This window comes from Nuphar pumila, chromosome 16 (assembly GCF_984573655.1).
Source record: "Nuphar pumila chromosome 16, dmNupPumi1.hap1.1, whole genome shotgun sequence".
Lineage (NCBI taxonomy): Eukaryota > Viridiplantae > Streptophyta > Magnoliopsida > Nymphaeales > Nymphaeaceae > Nuphar > Nuphar pumila.
In genome coordinates, this window is record NC_143264.1 from 47,391,704 (window position 1) to 47,418,404 (window position 26,701).

Consider the following 26,701-nt stretch of genomic DNA (forward strand, 5'->3'; position numbering starts at 1 on the left):
TCTTGCTTGCACGGACCGCCTTCACGAACTTGAATTCCACCTTAGGCATTCCTGGTGGAGATAACACAATTTTGCTTTCATGGCAAAAGATCTTGACATGGTACTTGTGCAGCCAATCCATGCCTAGGATGACGTCAAATTCGGTCATATCTAGAAGGATAGTGCAGGCCGGATAATGTCGATCTGCCAAGACTACGTCCAAAGCTGGCACGTAGGTCGTACATATAGTGCTCTTCCCAATCGGGTTATAGACGTTGAGGGCATTATCTAACGAACTTACAGGTACGTGCAAGAGTTCAGCAAATTTTACAGAAACAAAAAAATGAGTGGCACCGCAATCAAAGAGTACGAAAGCTGCTTGGTTAGCAATCAAGATGGTACCTTGCACAAGCTCGCCTTTGGTCAGCTGTTCGACCGTGGCAGTGTAAACGCGTCCTGGTGCTTTCTTCTGGCCGCTGGACTGTGGTTGCTGCGCCTGGTAAGAAAGTTGTTGTTGTTGTTGTTGCGGCGGTGGTCGGGGGAGCGGAGGTGCTCCATTATTCCTTCTGAGGTCGTCAGCAGCCTTCTTGCGGCACTCGCGTGCAAAGTGGCCCATCTTGCCACAGTACAGGCATCCGCCTGTAAGAAGAGGGCATGCTTGCCCGGGGTGAGGTCGTCCGCATTTGGGGCAGACATCGCCCGCCTGCTGCCGGGCGGGAGGGTTGCCCTGAGGACGCTGACGTTTGGAAGGAGGATATGGCTTTCTTCCACCTTCCTTGTTTACGAAAAAGGGCGGTCGCTTGGTTTGACCGCCAGAGGGATATTTCTTTTGATCGCTACCCACAATGGGTGGCTTCTTGCTTTGGGTGCTCTTAGAGCGTTCCCAATCCTCCGTCAGGAGAGTAGCTGCAGCAACAGCTGCGGCGAGAGTTGATGGCATGCTGTTTAGGACCCTTGGTCGGAGTCCTTCCTTTAATCCGCGGATGAATTTACCCGCCCGCTCCCGATCATCTGCAAATAAGTTGGGGCAATGACGCTCCAACTCCTGGAACCTGGAGATGTAGTCCACCAGACTTGACGAACCCTGGCAAAGTTCCAAGAACTCCACCTTTTTCCTCTCCCTCGCATGAGGAGGAAAATAGTTCTCCAAAACAGCCTTCTTGAAAGCCTCCCAAGGAATAAACGAGTCTGTCGGGAACTGTATGTTCCGAGTCGTGTCCCACCAATGGCGGGCGGCACCCAAAAGTCTGAAAGTACCATAAAGGGTCTTCTTGTCTTCTGGGACTGTCAAAACTTGGAAAACTCGTTCTATTTCCAAAATCCAGTTTTCAGCTGCATCGGGGTCGGGCTTGCCTGCGAAGGTTGGAGGATCGAGCTTTAAGAACTTTTCATATGATACTGTCGCAGGGTGGCTTGGTTCTGGGGTAGGTACTTGGCTGTGCGCTTGATTTCGCATGGCGCTAGCCAATGCGCTCAACGATTCCATGATGAATCCCCGTTGATCTGACCATTCGTCAGATGAACCTTCGTTCGACCCTCGAACCATCCTTAAAATACCCAGATGATACATAAGTCAATACTTTGAAAGAGAAGAGTAATATAAAAAAGTTTATCATATTTCCGAGTAATAGAGATTACAAAAAGCCCAGCAGTGCTGGTATAGGAGGGCACTTACAAAAAGTTAAAACAACAACTGTCCACGGTACAAAAACCAACGAGTTTTTATCTTTTAGGGATGATGAGAGTACTTCCTCAAGTACTCTCTTGCGATACCCGTGCGCCTTAACCCGCGTAGAGGGGGAAAAGGATGCAAATCCTCATTCGGGACTCCTTGCCTGTGAAGAGGAGTAGTAGGGGAGTAATGTGGTGAGGCATCCGGTGCATAGGGTGGCGAAGCCGGAGTGTACACCGGAGAATCCGGTATGTACAGCGGTGGAGCTGGTGTGTATACCGGGGAATCCGATATGTATAGCGGTGAAGCCGGAGTGTTTACCGGAGTATCCGATATATACTGTGGCGAGTCTGGGGATGGTGTGTAAATTGGTGAGTTGGGGGAAGGCATATGAGTGGGTGGAGCGATGTCCTGAGCACTCTCTAGGGGTAATATTTGTCCATCATACGATGGTGTGTCATAAGTACCCTGGACAGAGGATGCTGTGTCTTCCAGATCTTGTGCTGCAGTCCCCCTTCTATCGTATGCTTCCCTGAGTTGACAATTATCCATCGTATGTCCTTCTTCGCCGCAAAAATTGCATCCCATCTGGGCTTGCCAGGGGGATTCTGCTTCAGAGGATTCCCGAGAAGTGTGTCGATTAACTAAAACATGATTTGGCACACGACTTCCTTCTCGAAAGTGCACTGCTGCCCATGTCGCGGCTAGCGGTGCCTGGTAGGTATCCGGAAGCGTAAAGCCCCAAGAATCCGCAAAAGTGGGAGGGGGCGGCCCGCTGGTCCAATGATCTGAACCGATAGAAGAACGCTCAAGTCTTCCTACCACAGAGCTTCTGCCCCTCACAGAACGACAACGCGCTCTTCTTGCGCCCCTTCTGCGTCCCAATCTTTCACCATCCGGAGGGTTCATTTTCTTTGGACAAGAAAAATCCCAAATACTCATGTAAGGTATACTCTAGTCTAATAGTATAGAAAAAGAGAAATTAAATTACTTACAGCGCGATGCGGATGCTCGATGACCAAGAATCACTGTTTCGATCTGCTCTGATACCAAGTTGTAACGCCCCAAAATTTCGAACCTTATAAATTCCTTGAAATAGTTGGAAAATACCTTTTCTTTACAGAGTTTATTTCTAAATCAGCGGAAACGATTTCTTTTAAAAGAAAAAAAAGATGGGTTTGACAACCTTGGGCACGTTAGCGAGAAAACAAAGATTTACCATGAACGATCTGCAATAATACTTAGGAAACCATTCCTTCTATTTGAAGAGAGTATTAAGTTTGTACAAAATTTGGGTTTCCTCAAGGGAAAACCGTATCAAAAACCAAAAATGTCCAGGAGAAACACTACGAGCAGAAACAGTGGATCCTTAAATCATCTCGCAGTCGCGCCATCGCCTGATGCACCTAATCGTCACCTGTGCCCATGAAATGGGTTAGTTTTGCGAAAAACTAGCAGGAGAGTACAAAGACAGAAAGAACTAAATTAGGCATAGATAATTTATGCAGCATGTAGTAACGAGCAAACTAAGCAGATAGACTGGAGGAATAAGCTAAGTACAACAAACTGAAAAGGGTGTGCATGCTCAATTTAGTTATTACTTGATAACCGACCATGCGGGTACATACATGGCACGTGAGTCGAAACAGTCGAGTCCAAGCCGAGTGTTCATTATGTTAAGTATTTTAATATACCTCGGTTGTCTGACTGAATCCTATTCCTATGGAGACGACCGATGGTCGAGAGAGTAAGTCCCCAAGGCCTGATAGGGATGCATCCAACTTCTGCAGAAGTGTTAGGCTAACTTATGTAGCCCCTATCCCTCCCCCTAACCTCCGATGACTGGGGAAAAACGGGTCTTTTGCCCTTTTTGAAAGCCATAAATGGACTGTCTATCGGAGTTGGTACCCTTCGTCCTCTCTCTTGACGAAGCAAGGTTGAATTGAGCGCGACGGGGTTTCTTAGCCGTTGTCTCATTCTTCATGCTCTGGTCCATTAGACCGAAACGAGCATCTTGCCTATGAAGGCGATCCCACTCTTATATGTGTTTCCAACAGCCTGCACTAAGCATTAATCGAAGTCATAAGACTCTCTCATCCAATCGTCGTAGTACTAACATGTCTCGCATGTTTAAGAAGTATACTTACGAGAAAAGGGATACAGGTCCTTAATAGGAGCCTCGGGAGTGTGTTTCGCAAAGATATAATGTTTTTTTAAAAAAAAAACTATTTTAACATATCAAATCTTTCGAAACCACACACAATCTTGCCAACATAAGGCATGTGATTTTCTCGAATCTGACATCCGATGACGCAGTGTCTGGGTGCTTTGTAAGTCACGACACTGGTTTTGGTAAATGGGTTTCACAAAGGAACCTATCACCCAACAACTTGGTCTTGCCCCAGATCAAGGGTTTTCCCAAAACATATCGGGTGGAAAGAGGAATAGGTATTCCTCTCGAATACACTGAGTCTATGGCAAGGAAAAGAAACAAAAGATAATAATGCGAAAAGGAAGTGCCTGGGCGCGAAGCGCGACGGCAAACAGGAACTGCGAAAGCAAGGGACAAGGATCGCGAAACCGCGTCCTTGAATTAAAAGACAGTAAGTAGTAACTTATGAAAGCAAAGGCCTGGGCGCAAAGCGCGACGGCAACAGAAACAGAAAGTGCGTAAGCAAAGGACAAGGACCGCGAAACCGCGTCCTTGAATTAAAAGACAATAAGCAGTAAATACGAAAGTAAAAGCCTGGGCGCAAAGCGCGACGGCAAACTGAAATGCGAAAGCAAAGGACAAGGATCGCGAAACCGCGTCCTTGATTTAAAAGTGTACTTATATACATATAAGTATATAAATATATCATTAAGTCCTTTCGATTATCAATTATTTAAGCTTGATTTAATTATTTAAGTCCTTGTGCATCTTCTCCTACCTTGGAGTATTGCGAGAATGAAGCCGTCTACGAACGTAAGTGATTGTCGGTTTAGTTCGCGAGGCGCGAACGGGCTCCGTTGCGTAAACTGCAAAAATACGTAGTTTAGCATGCATAAAATGAATATAGGTAGGGAGAAAGCTCGGTTTCTCCGCAACTCAATGCATGGGTCATCGGCCCCTACCGTTGCGAAAGAGAACGGGGTAGGGTCCAATGACCCATGCCGTTAAAGGAGATGGGTGCAGGGGCCTTCTTAAAAGAAAGGGGCAGGGGCCGATGGCCCCCGCCAATGGAACGAGTAGGGAGGAGGGAGCGCAGGGGCCAAAGGCCCCCCTGCGGCTCAAAAGGAGAGGAGGTAGGGGAGTGCAGGGGCCAAAGGCCCCTGCCGAGCCCTTGCTCGACAGAAAAGAGACAGGGGCCTCTGGCCCCTGTCGGTTTAAAAGAGGGGCAGGGGCCAAATGGCCCCTGCTTGGTTTCCGAGGGGTGGGGCAGGAGCCTTCGGCTCCTGCCCCCCTCTCTTAAGGGGAAGGGTAGGGGCCATCGGCCCCTACGTGGAAAGGGAAGGGCAGGGGCCATGGCCCCTGCCGGAAAATTAAAAGGGCAGGGGGCTCCGCCCCCTGCCTGCTAAGAAGAGGAAAGCAAGGGGGGCGGAGCCCCCTTGCTTGTCGAAAAAGAGGAAGGCAAGGGGGCGGAGCCCCTTGCCTGTCGAGATAAGAGGAAGGCAAGGGGGCGGAGCCCCTTGCCTGTCGTGAAAAAAAGAGGAGGAAGGCTCGGCAGGGGCCGCCGGCCACCTGCCGGCCTTCCGGCGAATCAGGGGGAGGAAAAAGGGGGAAAAAGAGGGGGAAAAGGAGGAGGCTACCTGGGCTGCCGTGAAGGGGGTTCGCCGGAGAGGGTGGCGCCGTGAAGAGGGGGGGGGGGGGGGGGGGTTGTCCTGCGTCGGCAAAAAGGGAGAGGAAGATGGAGTCGGGGGAAGAGAGAGCAGAGGGGAGAGAGACGAGAGATGAGAGAGAGAGTCGGGGGGGTCGGGGGAGGCTCGTAGGCCCTCCCCTCTCCCCTCTCGTCTTTTAATAGGGAGGGGGCGCACACAGGGCTCGCCCCCTGTGTCGCCGGAGGCTCCCCTCCCCCTGTGGGCTGCCAGTCCCCTCGAAAAGGGTTTTCGAGGGGCTGGCACAGGTTGGATCCGGGTCGGGTCTGGACCCGACCCGGGTCCGATCTTAAATTTTTTTTTTTTTTAACTGGTATTACATGGGATCCGTCGTGCGAGCTGTAAACAAATAAAAGTGATTATTAAAATGCAGGAAGCGTTGACCGAGTTGGGGCCGACCCCATACAGAGGAAGTAGGTGGCGGCAGGAGTGGGTCCTACCCGACTAATCCGAAAGCTGAGGTTAAGCTGGCCCCCAACGACGTAACATAGGGTTTTGAACTTGCAACGTCCCGACACAAGGTGGCGTGCACTAAGTGCCCTGCCAAACAAGAGGAATCAGGCAGAGGCATCGCCCCTGCGTGCCGGCTGGAAAGGAGAGGCGGCAGGGGGCGAGCCCCTGCCTGTCGAGAACAGAGAGGCTGCAGGGGGCGAGCCCCTGACTGCCGAAAATAGAAGGGCGGCAAGGGCATCGCCCCTGCCTGTCGGGATCCTAGAGGCGGTAGGGGGCGAGCCCTTTCCTGCCGTCAACGGAAAGGGAGGGGGAACATAGAGAAAGGGAGGGCACGGCAAGGGCCGTTTGCCACCTATCGGCCCTCCGACCAACAGAGGGAGCAGGGGAAGGCATGGCAGGGGGCCGTCGGCCTCCTATCAGCCTCCCTGCGTATGCAGAGAGAAAGAGAGGGGAGGCGTGGCAGGGGGCCGCCGGCCTCCCGGCGAACACAGAAGAAAGGGGGAGAGCGCGGTAGGGGGCTGCCGGCTCTCCGACATCCAAAGAGGAAGAGGGGGAGGCCACCGGCCTCCCAACAGAGAGAGAGAGAGAGAGAGGAAAGCGCAGCAGGGGGTCGTCGGCCTCCCGGCGAACCAAAAAAAGAGGGAGGAGGTGGCGGCGGCTCACCTGAGAGGCGTCAGACGCGAGGTTGCCGGCGTCGGGGTTTGGTCGCACGCCGGGAGCGAGGGACAAGGAGGAGGAGGAAGTGCGCAGGGGTGAGGGCTCCTCCTTCACCCTTGTGTGCTCTTAAAGGCACGGGGGGCGGGGGGAGGAGGTGTAAATCGGGAAACCCTTCATGGATTTTCATGTTTAACAAGAGGGGAAGGGGGAAATGTGGCGCAAGGGGGAAGAAGGGTTTAAAGAAACCCTCTCCCTCGATAACCCTAGCGGGTCCGGGTCGGATCCGTATTCGACCCGGGTCCGAAGATTTTTTTTTTCATGGGATTACACACATCCTTGCCAAGTCTTTATTTTTAAAAGGATTTCACATGCGAGATTTCAAGCTCGTATTATTCGTTGTCTCGAAAAGCAAAACAAGTATTTGGTGTTTATGTTTTCGCAACCGAGTCTTTTCCTTAAACCTGCGTAACGTAAAGGCTTCGACTACGTAGCCCTAGGTGGTACGTATGGTCAGTCCTTCGTTTTGGTATCCAAAATGACTCAGATATTCTCGACCTAAAGCACTGGACTTTGGAATTCCTAAATGATGGTGGGGTTTCTTTCTAAGAAATCGATATCCCTCTAATCGTAGTGGTACTATCAGACATGCATGATATGTTAGTACTACGATGATTGGATGAGAGGTTTATAGTAACCTCGTAGCGTGAAAATTGTGCGTTGATTAAAAGAAAATCACATAAATGGTGATGATCGCCTTCATAGGCAAGATGCTCTATTTGGTTTGAAAGACCAGAGCATATAGAATGAGTCGTCAGTTAAAATAGAACCTGACATACCCATTCGTCTCTTTGGTTCCATCAAGAGAGATGATGGGATGGTAAAAAACTCTGATGGACATGTTAACAACTATGCTCCTCGATTAACAATGACTCGGTGTCCCTGGTCATCGGAGTTGTGTCCCCGATCATCGAAGTTATGGGACTGGACTACCAAAAATTATCCTAGGTGGTAGGTATCAATGACTTCTGCAGAAGTATGGATGCATCTCCTTGAATAAGTGACCTTTGGGGAATTCTCTTTCAGTCATTGGTCGTCCCCTTAAGAGCGGACTCAAGTATTTGTCCGGGGTATTAAATACATGGAATAACAAACCCTCGGGCAGTCTCAGTTGTTTCTATATTTTTTCTGTGTACCATCAGGATAAGTAATTATCGAAACAAGATTATCATGTTCATTTTTCTTATTCTAAACTACACATCACGAAAGGAACAATGCATATGTTAGTCTTGTTTTGAATTTTTGATATTTATGCACCTACCAGATTTTTATAAGTCTGACCCATTTTATAGGGTACAGGTGGTGATTAGGTCGGTACGACAGGCGATGGCATGATGATATCAAGATACCACTCTTTCTCTGACGTTTCATTCTTGAGCACGTTTTGTAATTTTGCATAAAGGTTTTCTTTTAAAATCCCTTTTTTGTATAAACCTTAATTATCAAAAACCTTGTTTTGAATCTGTGTTTTCAATACTTATACAAAGATACAAATCTATAGTGTAAAGAAAGGTCCGTCTGTAATGCGCTCAAGGTTTGTTGACTTGTTATTTAAAACACTATTTTTTCACTTAACTGCTATTTTAAACTCTGAAAAAAGATTGATTGCAAAGTTTTTAAATTTTTTCTAAAATATTACAAGTTCGGGATTTTGGGGTGTTACAGTGACAATCACTTCTTGTTCATCCTCCATAGATAAAAGAAGAAAAAGATAGATAGGGAAAAGAAGAGAACGAAAGTGGAGTTCTTTTGGGCACCACGAGTGTAACGCCCCAAAATTTCGAACTTTATAATTTTCTTGAAATAGTTGAAAATTCCTTTTCTTTACAGAGTTTATTTTTAAAATCAGCAGAAACGATTTCTTTAAAAGAAAAAGGACAAGTTTGACAACCTTGGGCACGTTAGCGAGAGAACAAAGATTTACCATGGACGATCTGCAATAATACTTAGGAAACCATTTCTTCTATTTAAAGAGAGTGTCATGTTTGTACAAAATTTGGATTTCCTTTAGGGAAAACCGTATCAAAAACAAAAATGTCCTAGAGAAGAACTACGAGCAGAAACAATGGATCCTTAAATCATCTCGCAGTCGCGCCATCGCCTGATGCACCTATTCGTCACCTGTACCCATGAAATGGGTTAGTTTTGTGAAAAACTAGTAGGTGAGCACAAAAACAGAAAGAACTAAATTAGGCATAAATAATTTATGCAGCAGGTAGTAACGAGCAAACTAAGTAAATAAATTGGAGAAAACAAACTAAGTGCAATAAACTGAAAAGGTGAGCATGCTCAAATTAGTTATTACTTGTTAACCGGCCATGCGGGTACATACATGGCACGTGAGTCGAAACAGCCGAGACCAAGCCGAGTGTTCATTATGTCAAGTATTTTAAGATACCTCGGTTGGCTGACTGAATCCTATTCCTATGGAGACGACCGATGGTCGAGAGAGTAAGTCCCCAAGGCCTGATAGGGATGCATCCAAACTTCTGCAGAAGTGTTAGGCTAAATTATGTAGCCCCTATCCCCCCTAACCTCCGATGACTGGGGAGGATGGGTCTTTTGCCCAAAAAAGCCATAAATGGTCTGTCCATCGGAGTTAGTACCCTTCGTCCTCTCTCTTGACGAAGCCAGGTTGAATTGAGCGCGACGGGGTTTCTTAGCCGTTGCCTCATTCTTCATGCTCTGGTCCATTAGACCAAAGGCGATCCCATTCTTTTTTATGTGTTTTTATCAACGTGCACAAAGCACTGATCGAGGTCATAAGACCATCTCATCCAATCGTCGTAGTACTAACATGCCTCGCATGTTCAAGAGTACACTACGAGGAAAGAGATATAGGTCCTTAATAGGAGCCTCGGGAGTGTGTTTTGCAAAATATAATGTTTTAGAAAGCTATTTTAACATTTTAAATCTTTCGAAACGACCCACAACTTGTCAACATATGGCATGTGATTTTCTCGAATCTGACATCTGATGACGCATTGTCTGGATGCTATGCAAGTCACGACACTGGTTTTGGTAAATGGGCTTCGCGAAAAAACCCATCACCCAACAACGTGATCTTGCCCCAGATCAAGGGTTTTCCCAAAATATATCACGTAAAAATAGTGTAATAGGTATTCCTCCCGAATACGCTGAGTCGATGGCAAGGCAAAAACGAAAGACAATAATGCGAAAAGCAAGAGCCTAGGCGCGAAGCGTGACGGCAAACAGGAACAGGAAATGCGAAAGGAAAGGACAAGGATCACGAAACCGCGTCCTTGAATTAAAAGACAGTAAGTAGTAAATACGAAAGCAAAAGCCTAGGCGCAAAGCGCGACGGCAAACTGAAATAGGAAATGCGAAAGCAAAGGACAAGGATTGCGAAACCGCGTCCTTGAATTAAAAGACACTAAGTAGTAATTGCTAAAATAAAAGCCTGGGCGCAAAGCGCGACGACAAACAAAAACAGGAAATGCGAAAGCAAAGGACAAGGATCGCGAAACCGCGTCCTTGATTTGAAAGTGTACTTATATACGTATATGTATATAAATATATCATTAAGTCCTTTCAATCTTTAATTATTTAAGTCCTTGTGCAACTTCTCCTACCTTGGGGTATTGCGAGGAAGTCGTCTACGAACGTAGGTGATCGTCGGTTTAGTTCGCTGGGCACGAACGGGCTCCGTTGCGTAACACTGCAAAAGTACGTCGTTTAGCATGCATAAGATGAATAAGGATCAGGAGAAGACTCGATTTCTCCGCAACTCAATGCAGGGGTCATCGTCCTCTACGTTATGAAAAAGAATGATATAGGGTCCAATGACCCATGCCGTTAAAGGAGACAGGTGCAGGGGCCATCGGCCCCTGCCGGATATCTAAAGGAGGGCAGGGGCCATCGGCCCCTGCTGGGTCTTCAAAAAAAGAGGGGCAAGGGCCTTAGGAGGCCCTTGCTGGGTTTAAAGAAAAGAGGGGCAGGAGCCTTCGGCTCCTGCCAGATTTTAAAAGAAAGGGGCAGGGGCCGATGGCCTCTGCCAAGGAAATGAGTAGGGAGAGGGTGCGCAGGGGCCAAAGGCCCCCTGCGGCTTAACAGGAGAGGAGGCAGGGGCCAATGGCCCCTGCCGAGCTTTTGCTCGACAGAAAAAAAAGAGACAAGGGCCAGAGGCCCCTGTTGGTCAAGAGAGGGGCAGGGCCATCGGCCTCTGCTGGTTTTCCAAGGAATGAGGCAGGAGCCGAAGGCTCCTGCTTCCTTTCTTAAGGGAAGGGTAGGGGCCATCGGCCCCTACACGAAAGGGAAGGGCAGGGGCCATGGCCCCTGCCGGAATAGTAAAAAGGACAGGGGGCGGAGCCCCCTGTCTGCTAAGAAGATGAGGGCAAGGGGGGCGGAGCCCCCTGCCTGCTAAAAAGAGGAAGGCAAGGGGGGCGGAGCCCCTTGCCTGACGGAAAAGGGAGGAGGAAGGCTCGGCAGGGGCTGTCGGCCACCTGCCGGTCTTCCGGCGAACCAGAGGAAGAAAAGAGGGGGGAGGGGAAACGAGAGGAGAAGGGGTGCTTACCTGGGCTGCCGAGGGAAGGGAGGTTGCCGGGGAGTGGCTGCCGTGAAGGAAGCTCGCCGGAGTGGAGAGCGAGGGATGGAGTCGGGGGGAGAGAGAGCAGAGACAGAGGGGAGAGACGAGAGATGAGAGAGAGAGTCGGGGGATCGGGGGAGGCTTGTAAGCCCTCCCCTCTCGCCTTTTTATAGGGAGGGGGCGCACACAGGGCCCGCCCCCTGTGTCACCGGAGATCCCCCCCCCCCCTGCCGTGGGCTGCCAACCCCTCTGAAAAGGGGTTTTCGAAGGGCTGGGCACAGGTTGGATCCGGGTCGGGTCTGGACCCGACCCGGGTCTGATTTTTTTTTTTTTTTTTTAAATTGGGTTTTACAACGAGTCCACGATCTCACGTTCACACGAACAAGCTTTACCACGATCAAAATTCCGATGGCTCTAATATCATGTAATGAGATCAATATGTCTCTAAACACCTCAAGAGGCAAATACAAAATAAAAGGGGCACAAACACAATAGTCACCAAGAAGTCTCCACACACCTCAAATAAGAGGCAAGTATACAAACTCACAAAAGAGAGCACAAACACAATAGCCACTTAGGGGCTTAGAGGAACACACAACACATAAGAAAATAATCTTTATTGAATAGTAAATGCACACAAAATGCATTACTTTACAAGGGGCTCAAGGCCCATATTTATAGACAAAGGAGGGAGTGAGAGGCTCCCAAATATGGTTGTTGGGGCTCCCAACAGCTATAAAAATGTTATATTATCAAGGACAAAAATGCCCTTGACAATATAACAAAGGACAAAAAATAAAGAAAATAAAAAATCCTAATGGGCAATACCTATTACAATGGACAAAAGACCAAAATACCTTTAGAGGGTAATACATATTAGTCACAATATATATATATATGAACAATATATATAAGAACCCATATTCTAACAAGATAATCCCGATAGATTCTAATACCCATCTAACCTTATCCTCCACCTTCCTAACCCAGTTCTGAAAAATTGAATAATTCCAATTTCTTCACTTGCAAGAGGCCAACTGTTGGTTCAAAGATGACCGGAATTGCAATCCTAAAGTTAATCTTGTTCAGAACAAGAGTCAAATAGCCACTCAGAATTAGAATAAGGGGCAAGTAGCCGCACTCAGCCGGGAAGTGACAAAGACTCTCATTGCAGCCCTTGCTGGTCTCAACTTTAAAAAAAGTGAAGGGAATTACTAGACACCAAGGCTATTTTCTTCGGTATGATTTTTGTAGACAATGGATCTTTCACTTTGCGTTCTTTTGCACTGGAGATCTTATCCTATTTCGAACAGATACTGATGTGATACTATCTGCATTTGAGTCAAAGGTTGGAAAGGAGTGTACACCAAATTCCTTGTGAAAAAAACAGAAGAATACATGAATTACTTGAAGTAAATCACAACAAAATGCCTAATTTATCACCTATTTACTAGTAACCTCTTAAAATTTTCAGTTTATTGCATTTTACTGCCCAAGATTATTGTTTTTTGCAGTGAAGACATGTCTGGTCCTATATTTATTCAGTTGATCATGCTTACTCAAATATGTAAAAAAAGCCTCAAAATCAGAATAAAAAATCAGGGTGGTTAAATGTAATAACTGAAAAGTTAGCTGGTTAAGTGTGAAGAGGTGGTCTTTTGTAATTTACTCCTTTAAATATCTTTATTATGTTGTTCTAATCCACTTTAGACGAAAAACATTTTAGCAATGTGGAAATCGAGGTGTATTGACATTTTTGTTTTCTAAGAGTGTATGACTTTTAAAAGTACAACAACAACAACAACAACAACAACAACTACGCCTTCATCCCAAAACCATTGGGGTCAGCGATATGAACCAAAAAAGAAATTCATTTGGGGTCTTCCACATGAATCCTTTTCCTCCAATCATTTCTATCCAATGCCATGTCCTCGGTGAGGTTCAAAGCATTCATATCTTTTCCTATCATCTCCATCCAAGTCTTCCTAGGCCTACCCCGACCTCTTTTAACTAATATATTTTCCCATTTCTCCAACCTTCTAAGTGGAGCATCATTAGGCCTTCGCCGAATATGTCCAAACCACCGTAAACGATTCTCTCGCATCTTATTTTCAATGGGTGCAACACCTACCTTCTTACGTATCTCCTCGTTCCGAATCTTATCTTTTATTGTATTTCCACACATCCATCTAAGCATCCGCATCTCAGCTACACTCATTTTTTGAATATGATGTCTCTTGGCAGCCCAACATTCCGAACCATATAGTAAAGTGGGTCTAATAGTCGTCCTATAAAACTTTCCCTTCAACCGCAATGGCATTCTACGATCGCACAACACTCCAGTTGCACTTTTCCATTTCATCCACCCAACCTTTATCCTATGATTTACATCCCCATCAATTTCTCCATACTTTTGAATGATGGATCCCAAATATTTGAAATAACCATTCACCGGTATTTCTTGCTCACCGAGCTTCACTACACTCCCATCACTACTTCGTTGCTTACTAAACCGACATTCCATATATTCCGTCTTACTCTTACTCAACTTAAAACCTCTAGCTTCCAATGTCTGTCTCCATAATTCTAACTTAGCATTAACCCCAACTCTAGACTCATCAATCAAAACAATATCATCAGCAAACAACATACACCACGGTACATTTTCTTGAATTGATCTCGTAAGCTCATCCATCACTATCGCAAATAGGAAAGGGCTTAAAGCAGATCCTTGATGTAACCCAACCGTTATCGGAAAATTGGTTGTCACCCCTCCACAAGTGCGGACATTGGTTACTACTCCTTCATACATATCTTTAATTATACTAATGTACTTGAGAGAAACACCTTTCTTCATCATTGTCCACCAAAGAACGTCCCTAGGTACTCTATCGTATGCCTTTTCTAAATCAATAAAAACCATATGCAAATCTTTGTTCCTCTCTCTATATCTTTCAATAAGTTGTCTAAGAAGATGTATAGCTTCCATAGTTGATCTTCCAGGCATAAAACCAAACTGATTCTCCGATATCATGACAACCTTCCTCAACCTAGACTCAATCACCCTCTCCCAAAGTTTCATAGTATGACTCATGAGTTTTATACCACGATAGTTTGTGCAATCTTGTATATCACCCTTATTCTTATATAAAGGCACCAAAGTACTCTTCCTCCACTCATTAGGCATCTTATTTGTTCGCCAAATCAAGTTAAAAAGATTTGTCAACCATTCTAAACCTTTCTCTCTCAAGCATTTCCAAGCCTCGATAGGTATACCATCTGGGCCAACTGCCCTTCTTGATTTCATTTTCTTCAAAGCCTCTGCAATTTCTTTCTTTTGAATCTTGCGCATGAAGTCACGATTTATCTCATGAAAAGGAATGGAGATGTCTCCAAGATCTTGAGCATGACTATCATTAAATAGCTTATCAAAATAATCTTTCCATCTCTCCTTAATCTCCTCATCTTTGACTAAAACCCTTTGCGTTTCATCTTTGATACATCTAACCATACCCAAATCCTTCGATTTCCTATCTCTCATCTTTGCAAGCCTATAAATATCCTTCTCGCCTTCTTTGGTATCCAACTTGTCATAAACCTCCTTATATACCTTAGCCCTCGCGTTTCGAACAACTTTTTTAGCCTCCTTCTTTGTTATCATATACTTCTCCAAATTCTCATTATCACGACTCTTACTTAGATTTCTATAACACTCTCTTTTAACCTTAATAGCTACTTTGACATCCTCGTTCCACCATGATGTATCCTTACCTAGTGGTGCACCGCCTTTAGACTCACCCAATACCTCCTTAGCCACCTTTCTCATGCCACCCGCTATCTTATTCCACATTGATTCTGAATCCTCCTCGAGACACCAATCAACTTCCTTAACTACCTGTTCTACAAACATTCCTTGTTTAGCTCCTTTCAGTGCCCACCACTTAATTCTAGGATCTATCTTATGTCTATCTCTTTTGAGGCATTGTCTAATTCTAAGATCTAAAATTAAGACTCTATGTTGTGTAGCTACACTTTCTCCCGGTATAACCTTACAATCGATGCAACAACCCCTATCTCTCTTTCTAAGTAGGAAAAAATCTATCTGACTCGTATTAACCCCACTTTTAAATGTTACTAGGTGAGACGCCCTCTTCCTAAACCAAGTGTTTGCTAAGATCATATCATAGGACAAACAAAAATCTAAAATCCTTTCTCCACTTTCATTTCTTTCTCCTATACCATAGCCTCCATGTATACTCTCAAATCCATCCCTACTAATGCCTACATGTCCATTAAGGTCACCGCCGATGAAAAGCTTTTCTCCATAAGATATCCCTTGTACTACTCCATCTAAATCTTCCCAAAATTGATGCTTAATGGAATCATCTAAACCTACTTGAGGTGCATAAACACTAATAATATTAATAATATCCGTACCTAATACTAATTTAATAAGTAAAATTCTATCACCCTTCCTACGAACCTCAACTACATTATCTATAAACTGACGACTCATAACAATCCCTACTCCATTCCTATTCCTATTTATTCCTGTATACCAAATCTTATATCCCCAAGGTTCTATCACTTTAGCTTTCTCACCTACCCATTTGGTCTCTTGAAGACATAAAATATTAATCTTTCTCCTACACATAACATCTACTAACTCTACCAACTTACCAGTTAAAGACCCTATGTTCCAAGTGGTTAACCTAATTTTATGGTCTTGGACTAACTTCTTTACCCCCACCCGTCCAACAAAGTGAAGGAACCCTTGCCTATTTGACACCACACCCGGGCGCCGGTGTGACGCGTCGCTTCTGGGCGACGACCTAGCAACCCTTGCCCATTTATCACTGCCTCCGGGCCTAGAGAGTACAGCGCGTCGCTCAGTAGGGAACGCCCCAACGACATTCTCATATTGGTTCATTTTCATAGGATATGACAAAGTTTTTATGCTGGCTGTCACAGGCCTACCGCAACCCTCCTCCTTTATCCGGGCTTGGGACCGGCAGTGTATAACTAAACAGTTATACACAGGCGGAGTTTGTATGACTTTTAAAAGTATTTGGACAATTTTTTACTAATAGGAATTAGTTCTCTATTATTCAAAGATGTTTTTCCTTTTGCAATGCTTGTTTAACTAGGGAACAGGCTGCCATTAGAGAACTGTCAAGAGTTGCTCAAGACACAAGAACTGGTGGGCATGCAGAAGGAGCTCACCTGCACATCGTTCACTTGTCAGATGCAAGCATTTCTCTAGATCTAATTAAGGTATGAAGTTTCAATGAATCCTCATAAAGGGGGAAAAGCATGCTTTACGAATAAGGACTTGTTGATGTCAAGGAGTTAAATTATAAACATTCTTTGGGGGTATGGGGTATGCAAATATAATGGGTACATAAGTTAGTAGCATCTGAAAAGTTATGTCTTCTATAAAGGCCATTTTAGGACTTGAGTTGTATTATGTGGACCTATTGCATGCATGGAATATGGTTTATGTTTTCTTTTCCAATAGTTTCAAACATATGTAAATTCACATAGTATCAAGTTCTAAAGGTTTAGTGAGGCAATGAAGAACCAACCAAGTGCTATCAAGAGGCCAAAGACAACACCATACATATAAAAAAATAAAACTAAATGTGCCAATTTTCTTATGCTCTGTTCATTCTGATGTCATTCTGTAGTATAATGGCTTTATTAGAATTAACCAAAAAAATCGTGATTGTTGTCTGATAACCACAAAAACACTCCTGCAGCAAAGCCTTATTTATATCCTACTAAACCACCACCTTTTGATATTCCGCTATCTTAGGCACTGGCTCATGGATAACCCAGTTGCATTGACAATGGATGACATTTCTCTTGAAGTGTGACCAAATGGGTATCTTGATCCAGTTATTTTGAAAGAAATCAGTTGCGAAACCTTGAGTTTGTCCAACACGTTTGATGTTTACCTAGAAAAACCTAAAAGTGGATCTTAGCCTGAAATGTTGGTGTAGGAAGGTATCATAAAAATGACCAAGAGATAGTGAAAATGAGATGACAAAGGGTCAAAAGATGTTTAAAAACACTAGACAATGAGTGGATTTGTGGCCAAGGAATTCGATCTGGAGTTGAGATCTCTGAACTACTCATATCTCTTGTTGAACAAGTCAAAGGACAATGCATGACAAAAGAGGTTCTTGGATTACATAATTTGGAAAGAAGTGCATGAATTTTCTCAAATCTTTATCAATTATGCAAATAAGATCTTAGTTTACTTGTATTAATAAGTAGACGCAAAATTGCTACCTTGACATTTTAATTGGAAAATTTTCGAAAAATGCGTGGAAAATAAAAGGGGATTGGCAGATTCTCTGTTGGAGGGTCACGAATCCAGAGCCTTTCTGAAAGTTGTAGACTTTGTTTGGATGCACACCCCTTCCAGTAGGCCCATACTGATGCACAAGCAACTTTTAGATACCATGATGAGAGGCCAGATATTGGTTTTGATTATTGAAATGACTTGGTTTTTGAAAATTGACAAGTCTTGCATTCTCTGGTTTCACTTCCATGTCAAGTTTGGAAATGGTAACTGTATTTTTATTTTACCCTCGTCAGTGGAGGTGAATATCCATGTTAGTTGTCACACAAATTAATGAACGATGGAGAAGAAATACATAAATCATCCCTAGAGATGCATATGGAAAAGAGAGAGCATCCTCATGCACATAGTTTGTAAGGATCAACAAGCACATAGTTTGATAATACACGGGAATGTTTCATGAAATATATGCATCCAACTGATATGTGCATTCTTTGTTAATCTTGTGATTGATAATCCTGAAATTGCATAATGTGGCTATTCCTATGCTTCAAAACCATTGGGAGAAGTCAATCATTTTCAATCATCAAATTTTACACTTCATAAGTTTCATGAATTGTCTTTGACCTTTGTTTTGATTTTGCATTGCTCTAAAATCCCGAGCATGTTTGTTCCACTCTTTGGTTGTTTAATATTACCTTGGTTTTCATTTGTGATATATATGTGCAATTTACAGGAAGTTAAGAATGATGGTCTCAGTATGAGCGTTGAAACTTGTCCCCACTATTTGGCATTTTCAGCAGAAGAGATCCAGAATGGTGACACTCGCTTCAAGTGTGCTCCACCTATACGTGATGCTGCCAATAAGCAGTTGTTATGGAAGGCTCTAAAGGTTATATTTAATATTGTTTTTTATTTCCTGAAATTCTTCTGCAACCTATGATTGTTAATTACATTGTTTTTCCCTTCTATTTCAGGAGGGGCACATTGACATGTTGAGTTCTGATCATTCACCTGCAGTGCCAGAGCTTAAGCTTCTTGACAAGGGAGACTTTTTGAGATCATGGGGTGGCATATCATCTTTGCAGGTATCTGGATCTTTCTTAATCGGTGATGATGAGCCTCTTTTCCCTAAACTTTTTGTCCAGCTTTCTGCTTCTAGTTTCAACTGCAATTTGAGTTTCAATTTGTATTAAGGTTGGGATTCCTAATGTAACATTATGAACATTGTAGTACTCATTTTACGAAACCAGTATTCATCTTGTTAACTTGAAACTGTCAAAGAGTGGTGCAAATTCCAATTTTCAAAGGAATGAGAAAGACATATCTGGTAGAATTGTAACCCTAGAATCCAAATAAATTATATTTAATTAAAATTCAGGCAATCATTGTACATGGGTAGACCAATTTTTCCTTATGGCTTTATCTGCCACTTGTTTATATTATGTAATAACCAACAAGTATAAACTAAACACCACTTGTGGGGAGCATGCTCAAATGTATTCTCTTGTGGTTTTTGTTTGTTGCTGTAAGATTTTTATACATTTATTTCTCTTTTGCTTTGATTCATGTGGGAAGGTAGATATTGTTATCTAATGATAGATTTCTATATTGGCATCTCCAAATCAATCAATATGGCAAAATTCTCTGAGAGGATGATCCAAAAGTAAAAGAAGAACCCAAGTGCAATTCTTGGAAGGATGCTGCATAATTCACTGAAACATATCCAATAGATTTCCCTAGGTGTAAAATAGAAACTAATATATGGAACTGTATTGGATGCTGAAATCCAACATCTACAGTGATTTTGAGTGCAATTGAATGGTCAATTTATCATTTTTGTTTGCATTTCCATGATAAATTCCACTTAAATGCAAATCAAGATTACTTCATATGCTGTTGAAGGCAGCCACTTCATGAATAAAACAGTTTCAAATGCATATGGTATTTATTCAACTGCCTAGAAGGATCAAGCACGGTATTGTTGGTTTCAAAGTAAACAAAAATGTGCAGCTTTCATGAAGTGTTGACCAGTTATGTGAGACCTGACTATACTCAATAAGTATTGCCCCATCTTATGGACCATTTTCGGATTCCTGTCTATAAGTGATCCAATCTATTTTCGCTAAGGGTAGAGAAGAGGTTGGCCAAATTGTGGGTTATGGATTTGTAAAGAAGAGTCTGATCCAAGAAATAGATTCGGATTTGGGGTTGCTGGTGTAAGGAAACAAGGTCGACACTCAAAGAGTCCCACCAAAGCACCAAAAGAATACACAAGCCACAAAATGGGCTCACACATAAATACCCACTAAAGGGGCAAAACACAATGAATAAAATAATATTTTATTGATCAAATCTATGCAAGAAGGCATACAAATAAGAGGGGGTTTCACCCCTATTTATATACAAATGTGAGTCTCCAAAAGAGACGCTGGGAGGGATCCCAACAGCTCCAAATAGAGCCATTGGGCTCTCTCCAACGTCTCTTTGACTTAGTCAACTTAGTTGACTTCTAACAAAAGAAAATAAAAAAGGTAACCTAGTTAAGTTCTAACTTAGTTATTATTTACACACACATATGTATATGTAATACCCGAAAAATTTAAGTGATTCTATGTGATTTGGGCCTGGGATCCAAATTTTGGATCCAGGACCCATAAAGGGATTTTCACGAATAAATTTACCTCGTATAATCTTATACGTATATATAAGTGCAATAATTTTAATTAATTAAATAATTCGAGGGATAACTATTTACGATGGTGCGTAGATGGGTCCGGTATCCACCTTTCGGATCCATATACCCATATATATATATATATATATTTTGATATATATATAAAATCATAATAAAATAAAGGAAGCAGTAAATAGTGTAGACGGATCCACTCTTATAACCAGCCCGGATCCAAATTGGGATTTGGATCCCAAGTAGCAGAGTTCAGATCCGATATCCGGAAAAGAGAATCAATGAATTTTAGGGGATTTGGGCTTCGGTTCTGTTACCGTTATCGGATCCATAAAAGAATCCATAAATGACCCACACTGGGGTGTTAAATTATACTTATAATATTATTTTTTAATTAAATAAATAATTAATAGTATTTATAAATATATATATATATATATCTGGTACAAAGGGGTCGGACCCACAGTTGGACCCATAAGGATCCAACTGAGGATCCGCTAGCTCTTGGCGACCCGGATCCAGTTGTAAACTGGATTTGGAGCCGCAGGTCGCGGGCTCGGACCCGGACCCGAGTTCGGTTTTTAAAGGGCGTTAAACAGGAATCGTGCCTAGGGCACGATTCTTGCTTTCAAGAACCAGAAAAAGAAAGGGGCAGGGGGGTTACGCAGAGCGTAACCGACCCCGCGCCTCTCGGCAAGAGGGGAGGGGGGTTTGGGCGATAAAGGGGGAGTGGAGAGGGGGTCTCGCCCTCCTCTCTCTCTCTCTCTCTCACTCTCTCATTCGTGTGCACCGGAAGGGAGCTCCATCACCGGCAAAAGCCCGGATGCCATCACCAGCCTCCTCGAGCACTCCTTGTCACGGCAGTAGTGAGGGGCGACTTCAGCTGGCTCTGTACTCGTGTCTCCAGCCTCCGATCGCCGGAAAACCCACTGAAAACAGGTACGATTCTTCATTTAGTCTTTGTGAGGGATCGAACAGGGGTTCGATTCCGTGTATGGTTTCGAGATGAGAAAACCCGAGGGTTTCGGTAGTGACGACATCCGATTTGGGGATTTTGCTGTCAACCCCGTTTCGGAACCCAAGTTAATGGTTGGGGGTCTATTTTTTCAGTTAAGGGTTTCCGATTTGGGGGTTTTCAGTTTTACGATTTGAGGGGGGATTATCTTTCGATTTCGTGAAAATCCAAATACGCTATGGGGTGTTCGGATTGGTCATTGTAAAGGGGGTTTGGGGTAATACCAATACCCAGGTTTCGGATTTGTTTCTTTCTACGTATTAGATGCATTGGTTCGGTTAGAATAGGCGTGAATAGATTTTTTTTGAGCTGATGTTGTTGATGTGTAGTGTGGTAATGAGATACATAAATTCCTAGTTATAAGTCTCTGTCGGATATGCATGTTTTTTGAGACAAGAATATGGAAGGCGTGATGATAATAATACAAAAGCAGTCTGTTGTGATTATCGTTTTGAGTCAAATCTGTGTTTTTTTGTTTTGGATTCAGTTTATTTGTTTTTAATTGATTTATGTTCAGAAATTTAGATCCTTGCTCACATGGGTTAAAATCATAAGTATACAAAAAAAAAACACAGATAAATGAAGTTTCCCTGCATTCTAATATATGCCAGGATGTGCTCACTTTTGTGTTCCCTGGTGCTTACTTTCTAATACATGCAGAATTTTTTCCCCTGCATTCTAATACATGTCTGAATGGCCTAAATGAGTTTTGCATGATTATTGGACATCTGTTTATGCCTATGTTTTTTTTTTGTTCTTCCTTATGATCGTTTGAATAATATTTTTGCCTGTTAAGAGAAGTCTAAATGCATAAATCTGATCCAAATTATATGCTTGTTTTGTGCTTTCCCTTACGAAGTGATCGTTGAAAGAGATGCCATAAAAAAAAACATGTCAGTGTGGCATGCACTCATGTAGTGTAAATCCAATATTTAACTTGTGATTTCTGTTTTAAATATAATGTATAGAAATCAAATTTCGGTTACACATGGTCAAATATGTCATGAATTTTCTGCATATGTGTGGATCGTTTCAGTATTGAATAGAAAATGATATTTCTGTCATGAAACTGCATGTGTGGGTGGCTTAGGTGCCCAACGGAAAATAAACTGCCTGTTATGAAACTATGGGGGTGTGTTGGCTGGACTGATGTTGTAACCGGCGTAGCAGCAGCCCGATGCGTGTTAGAACACGCTCAATAGCATATATATGTTCGTCATGACTAATGCTGCTCATGATACAGTTCACTTCATGATTGGTTAATATATGTCCTCATAAGTGTTGCCCAGTGATATGTATATGTGATTGACCTTGTTAAGCAGTAGTTAATTGTCCTGGTTATTTAGTCGTTAACATGAGCATGTGTTGTCATGTAACTGTCAGGTTATTGATATTTGGCAAGTTACGTAAGCATGTACACTTGATGAAAATATGTAAATTATGTGCACATGCACACACTCAAAAGAAATGTGCATTGGTTAATACACGTATATGATGTAGGTACCACATATAGTGAAAATGCATATGATTGAGTAATGACATGCATATGGTTGGGTTATGTTTGCATGAGTGCACGTGCTTTTAGCATTTTGGCCTAGTGTTATGAATGAAACACTACTTTGGTTTTATTATGTGATGCATCGATGGCCTAAATGGACCATCACCGGCCTGGAGAGCCGTGGGTTTGGTTTCTTTTCACATATGTTTTTGACTGCATCACTTAAACCACATAAGATGGTATGGCAAACTACTACACTGTTTTGGTTGTCCTCACAGGCTGGAGTTCCGTAAGGTGTTCCCGCAATGGAGGATGCGGGTTTTCACTTTACTTTTGCATATGGTATTGCAAACTTAAAGAATTGGCTTTAATAAAAATATAATGAATAAAAACAGTGTAATATACGTTCTGGGATATCTCATCTGGAGTATGAGAATCTTAGAAATCCGGTCTTGGGGAGACTGTGAGGATACAAAAACTCCGTGTGCTGTAATTTTGTCCCCTGAACCCGATATTGAGGTTCTTTCTCGTGGCCACGGTTTTAGGGAGAGTCCGCCACTTTACCCGAGAGTGGTGTGTTTTGACACAGCTGTTGTTTATGGTACCAAGGAAGTGACACTTGTGGGCGTGGGGTGTCCCTTGTGTCTCCGACATTAGATGTGGAGGTCTAATGTTCCGAAGGTGATTCGGTTGAGGGCTAAGTTGGAACCCAGTAATAAAATGCAAATTGTGTGCTAAGCTACCCTGGGAACCTACTTAACCTCGGGGATTGTACCCGTTTGGTGTATCCGCGGACAACAGTACTTAAAAAGAGAAACTTAAAGTTGTGTGCATTTAATAGGGTATGCATATGCAAAGGAAAAAGGAAACTTAAAGGTAAGATAATAAAATGACTCATGCATTGAAAAGAAGTCATGCATCTTCTTGTTATGCATTAGATCATGCATATTTGAATTGTTCTCTATATTATGACATGATATGGTTGTAGTATGTAATTTACTTCTGGAAAGCATGTTGTAAGGTTTGGTTATTTAGTTCTTGATATATGGTATTGCTTTATTGTTCTCGACTGGTGAGTATATGCAATTTGTCGCATGTATGAATTGTTAAGATACTGCAAATTGTTATATCTACACTCACTCAAATCATTACATGAAATCTTATCCATGTTCTTTGTCTCACATGGTTTCTTTAGAAGTAGTTGTGCTCAGAATTTCGGTTCTGACACCCTACTTTGTTGGTTTTTTACAGGAAATGGTGAACAGTGAGGTAGGACTGACTATTGGGAATGGATGAGAGTCATACTTGGGCTTAACAGCTTCAGCAGGGGACACAGTGACTCTTTCTTTTACTTCAATCTTTCTTGCTTTTTCAATTGCTATTTTATTTTCAGTCAAATAAAACATTGTCTCTAAAATTTATTCTTATTCATAAATAAAGAAATTGTTTTGGTTCTTATGGATGATGGTTGCAAGTTCGTTTGTGGTGTTTGGGCTATCCAGTTGGAATTAGAACTGTGAGGACCCTGGGTTTCTAGGAAGTTTTCCGCATTGTTAAAAAAAAAAAATATTCCGCATTTTCAAAGGGTATGAGTTGGGGTCGTTATAGTATATATATATATACATTTTTAACTCTCACTCAAACTTACGGTTGGATAACCGAAAGTTTGTCTAAGAGAAAGTGAAATCTAGGAGCAGCGAGAGGTTTGATGAAGAAGTTCGCCAATTGATATTCTGAAGTAACATAGGGAAGATCGATTACATAGTTGTAGAATATGTACCGACCCCTAGAGAGAGAAGAGGAGAGAGAGAGAGAGAGAGAGAGAGAGAGACGGCTGGACAAGAAACATAAAACTCAATATTCTTATTAGGGCTTCTCTCTATATTAAATAGAGAGAGGCAAAAGGAAAATTACATCTAAGTCCTTATGAAAAAAAAATTTCAGAAAACCTCTCATATAAGAGAACTTAACCAAAAAAACACCTATTCTCAACACTCCCCCTCAAGCTGGAGCATAGATATCAATCATGCTCAGCTTGTCACAACATTTGGAGAAATTTGGCTTAGCAAGAGGCTTTGTAAACATATCTGCAACTTGGTCTTCCGACTTTAGGTATTTTGTAGTGATATGACCAGCTTGAATCATATCTCTTACATAGTGGCAATCAACCTCAATGTGCTTTGTTCTCTCATGAAAGATAGGATTGTTTGCTATATATGTTGCCGCTTTGTTATCGCACATCATGGTCATTGGATAGGAAACCTTCACCTGGAGATCATGAAGAACAGTGCTAACCCATATCAATTCAGCAGCTGTTTGGGCCATAGCCCGATATTCTGATTCTGCACTTGACCTGGAAACCACATTTTGTTTCTTACTCCTCCATGAAATCAAGTTGTCTCCCAAAAACACACAGAATCCTGTGGTAGACTTTCTATCTACTACAGATCCAGCATAGTCAGCATCAGAATAGGCTACTATCTCCAGAGTTTCACCTTTCCTAAACAATAACCCCTTTCCAGGATAGGATTTTAGATATCTGAGAATCATTATGGCTGCATTCCAGTGTACCTCAGTTGGTTTGTCCATAAACTGGCTAACTTTGCTTACTGCTAAAGCAATATCCGGTCTGGTCACAGTTACATATAATAACTTCCCTACTAGGGAGCGATAGCTTTTGCTATCAACTGGTTTTGACCCTTCTTCAAACAACTGAACTTTATGGTCCATGGGAATATTTGCTGGTTTAGCTCCCAGCATGCCCGTTTCCTTTAATAAGTCAAGAACATACTTCCGTTGAGACAAAACCATCCCTTCACGGCCTCTAGCAACTTCTATACCCAGAAAATACCTGAGTGAACCAAGGTCTTTTGTAACAAAGTGTTTTTGAAGATGAGCCTTTTTGGCTTCAATAGCTTTCACATCATCTCCTGTAAGAATGATGTCATCCACATATACTACCATAGCAACTATGCCAAAGCTAGTTTTCTTTATAAAAAGTGTATGATCTGTTGCTGATCTATTAAAGCCAAAGCTTGACATCACTTCAAACAACTTTTGAAACCATGCACGAGGACTTTGTTTCAAGCCATAAATCGCCTTTCTTAATCTACACACCTTCTCACACTCCCCCTCAACCTCGAATCCTGGAGGTTGTTGCATGTAAACGGTCTCAGAGAGATCCCCATAAAGAAATGCATTTTTCACATCTAATTGACACAAGCTCCAGCCATGCTGAACAACTACTGAGAGAACAAGACGGATGGTACCCATCCGTGCAACAGGAGAAAAAGTTTCAAAGAAGTCAATTCCATATGTCTGAGTATACCCTTTCGTGACTAATCTGGCCTTGTACCTTTCAATAGAACCATCAGATTTGTACTTTATTGTATATACCCATTTACATCCAACAATGTCAGCATCTGCTGAGGAATCAACTAGATCCCAGGTATGTTGAGATACCAAAGCTGTCATTTCTTCTTGCATAGCCATCTTCCAGCGATTATCAAGTGTTGCCTGCTGATAGTTCATAGGAATGGTTTCAGCAGACAAGGCTGAAATAAAAGACTTCATCTGATGTCCAATTCTGGCATGGGAGACAAAATGAGATATGGGATATAAGGTGCATTGTCTTGTCCCTTTTCGTAGAGCAATAGGCATGCTATCATCATCCTGAAGATTACTATTGTCAGTAGAACTTACCTCAGGAGAAGAAAAAGATGAAGGCTCTTGCGGAAGTGGAGCTCTACGCACATATACCAATGGAGGATTATTAAATCTGGAAGAGGATGAAGTTTGGTTCGGTAAGGAGGGCACAGATTTCAAAGGAAAAGGAGGTATAGGTAATGGAAAAGACTCAGCTGGATCAACCTGCAGCGGGGAACCGGAACTAGAGTAATATGGAGAGGATTCCAGGAAAGATACATCCGCACTGACATACTCTCGGTGAGAAATAGGATCATAACATCGATAG

General features: G+C 42.8%; 1 protein-coding gene across 3 annotated transcripts in view; it reads left to right on the forward strand.

Annotated features, from left to right (window-relative positions):
- The window catches only part of ALN (allantoinase), a 227,226-nt gene that overhangs the window by 189,734 nt on the left and 10,791 nt on the right, over positions 1–26,701 (forward strand). For all 3 annotated transcript variants that reach the window (XM_089992310.1, XM_089992311.1, XM_089992312.1), the window contains 3 exons: positions 16,367–16,493; positions 18,263–18,418; positions 18,504–18,614. In XM_089992310.1, the coding sequence (XP_089848436.1) occupies positions 16,367–16,493; positions 18,263–18,418; positions 18,504–18,614 (394 nt within the window). The remainder of the gene's footprint in view (positions 1–16,366; positions 16,494–18,262; positions 18,419–18,503; positions 18,615–26,701) is intronic.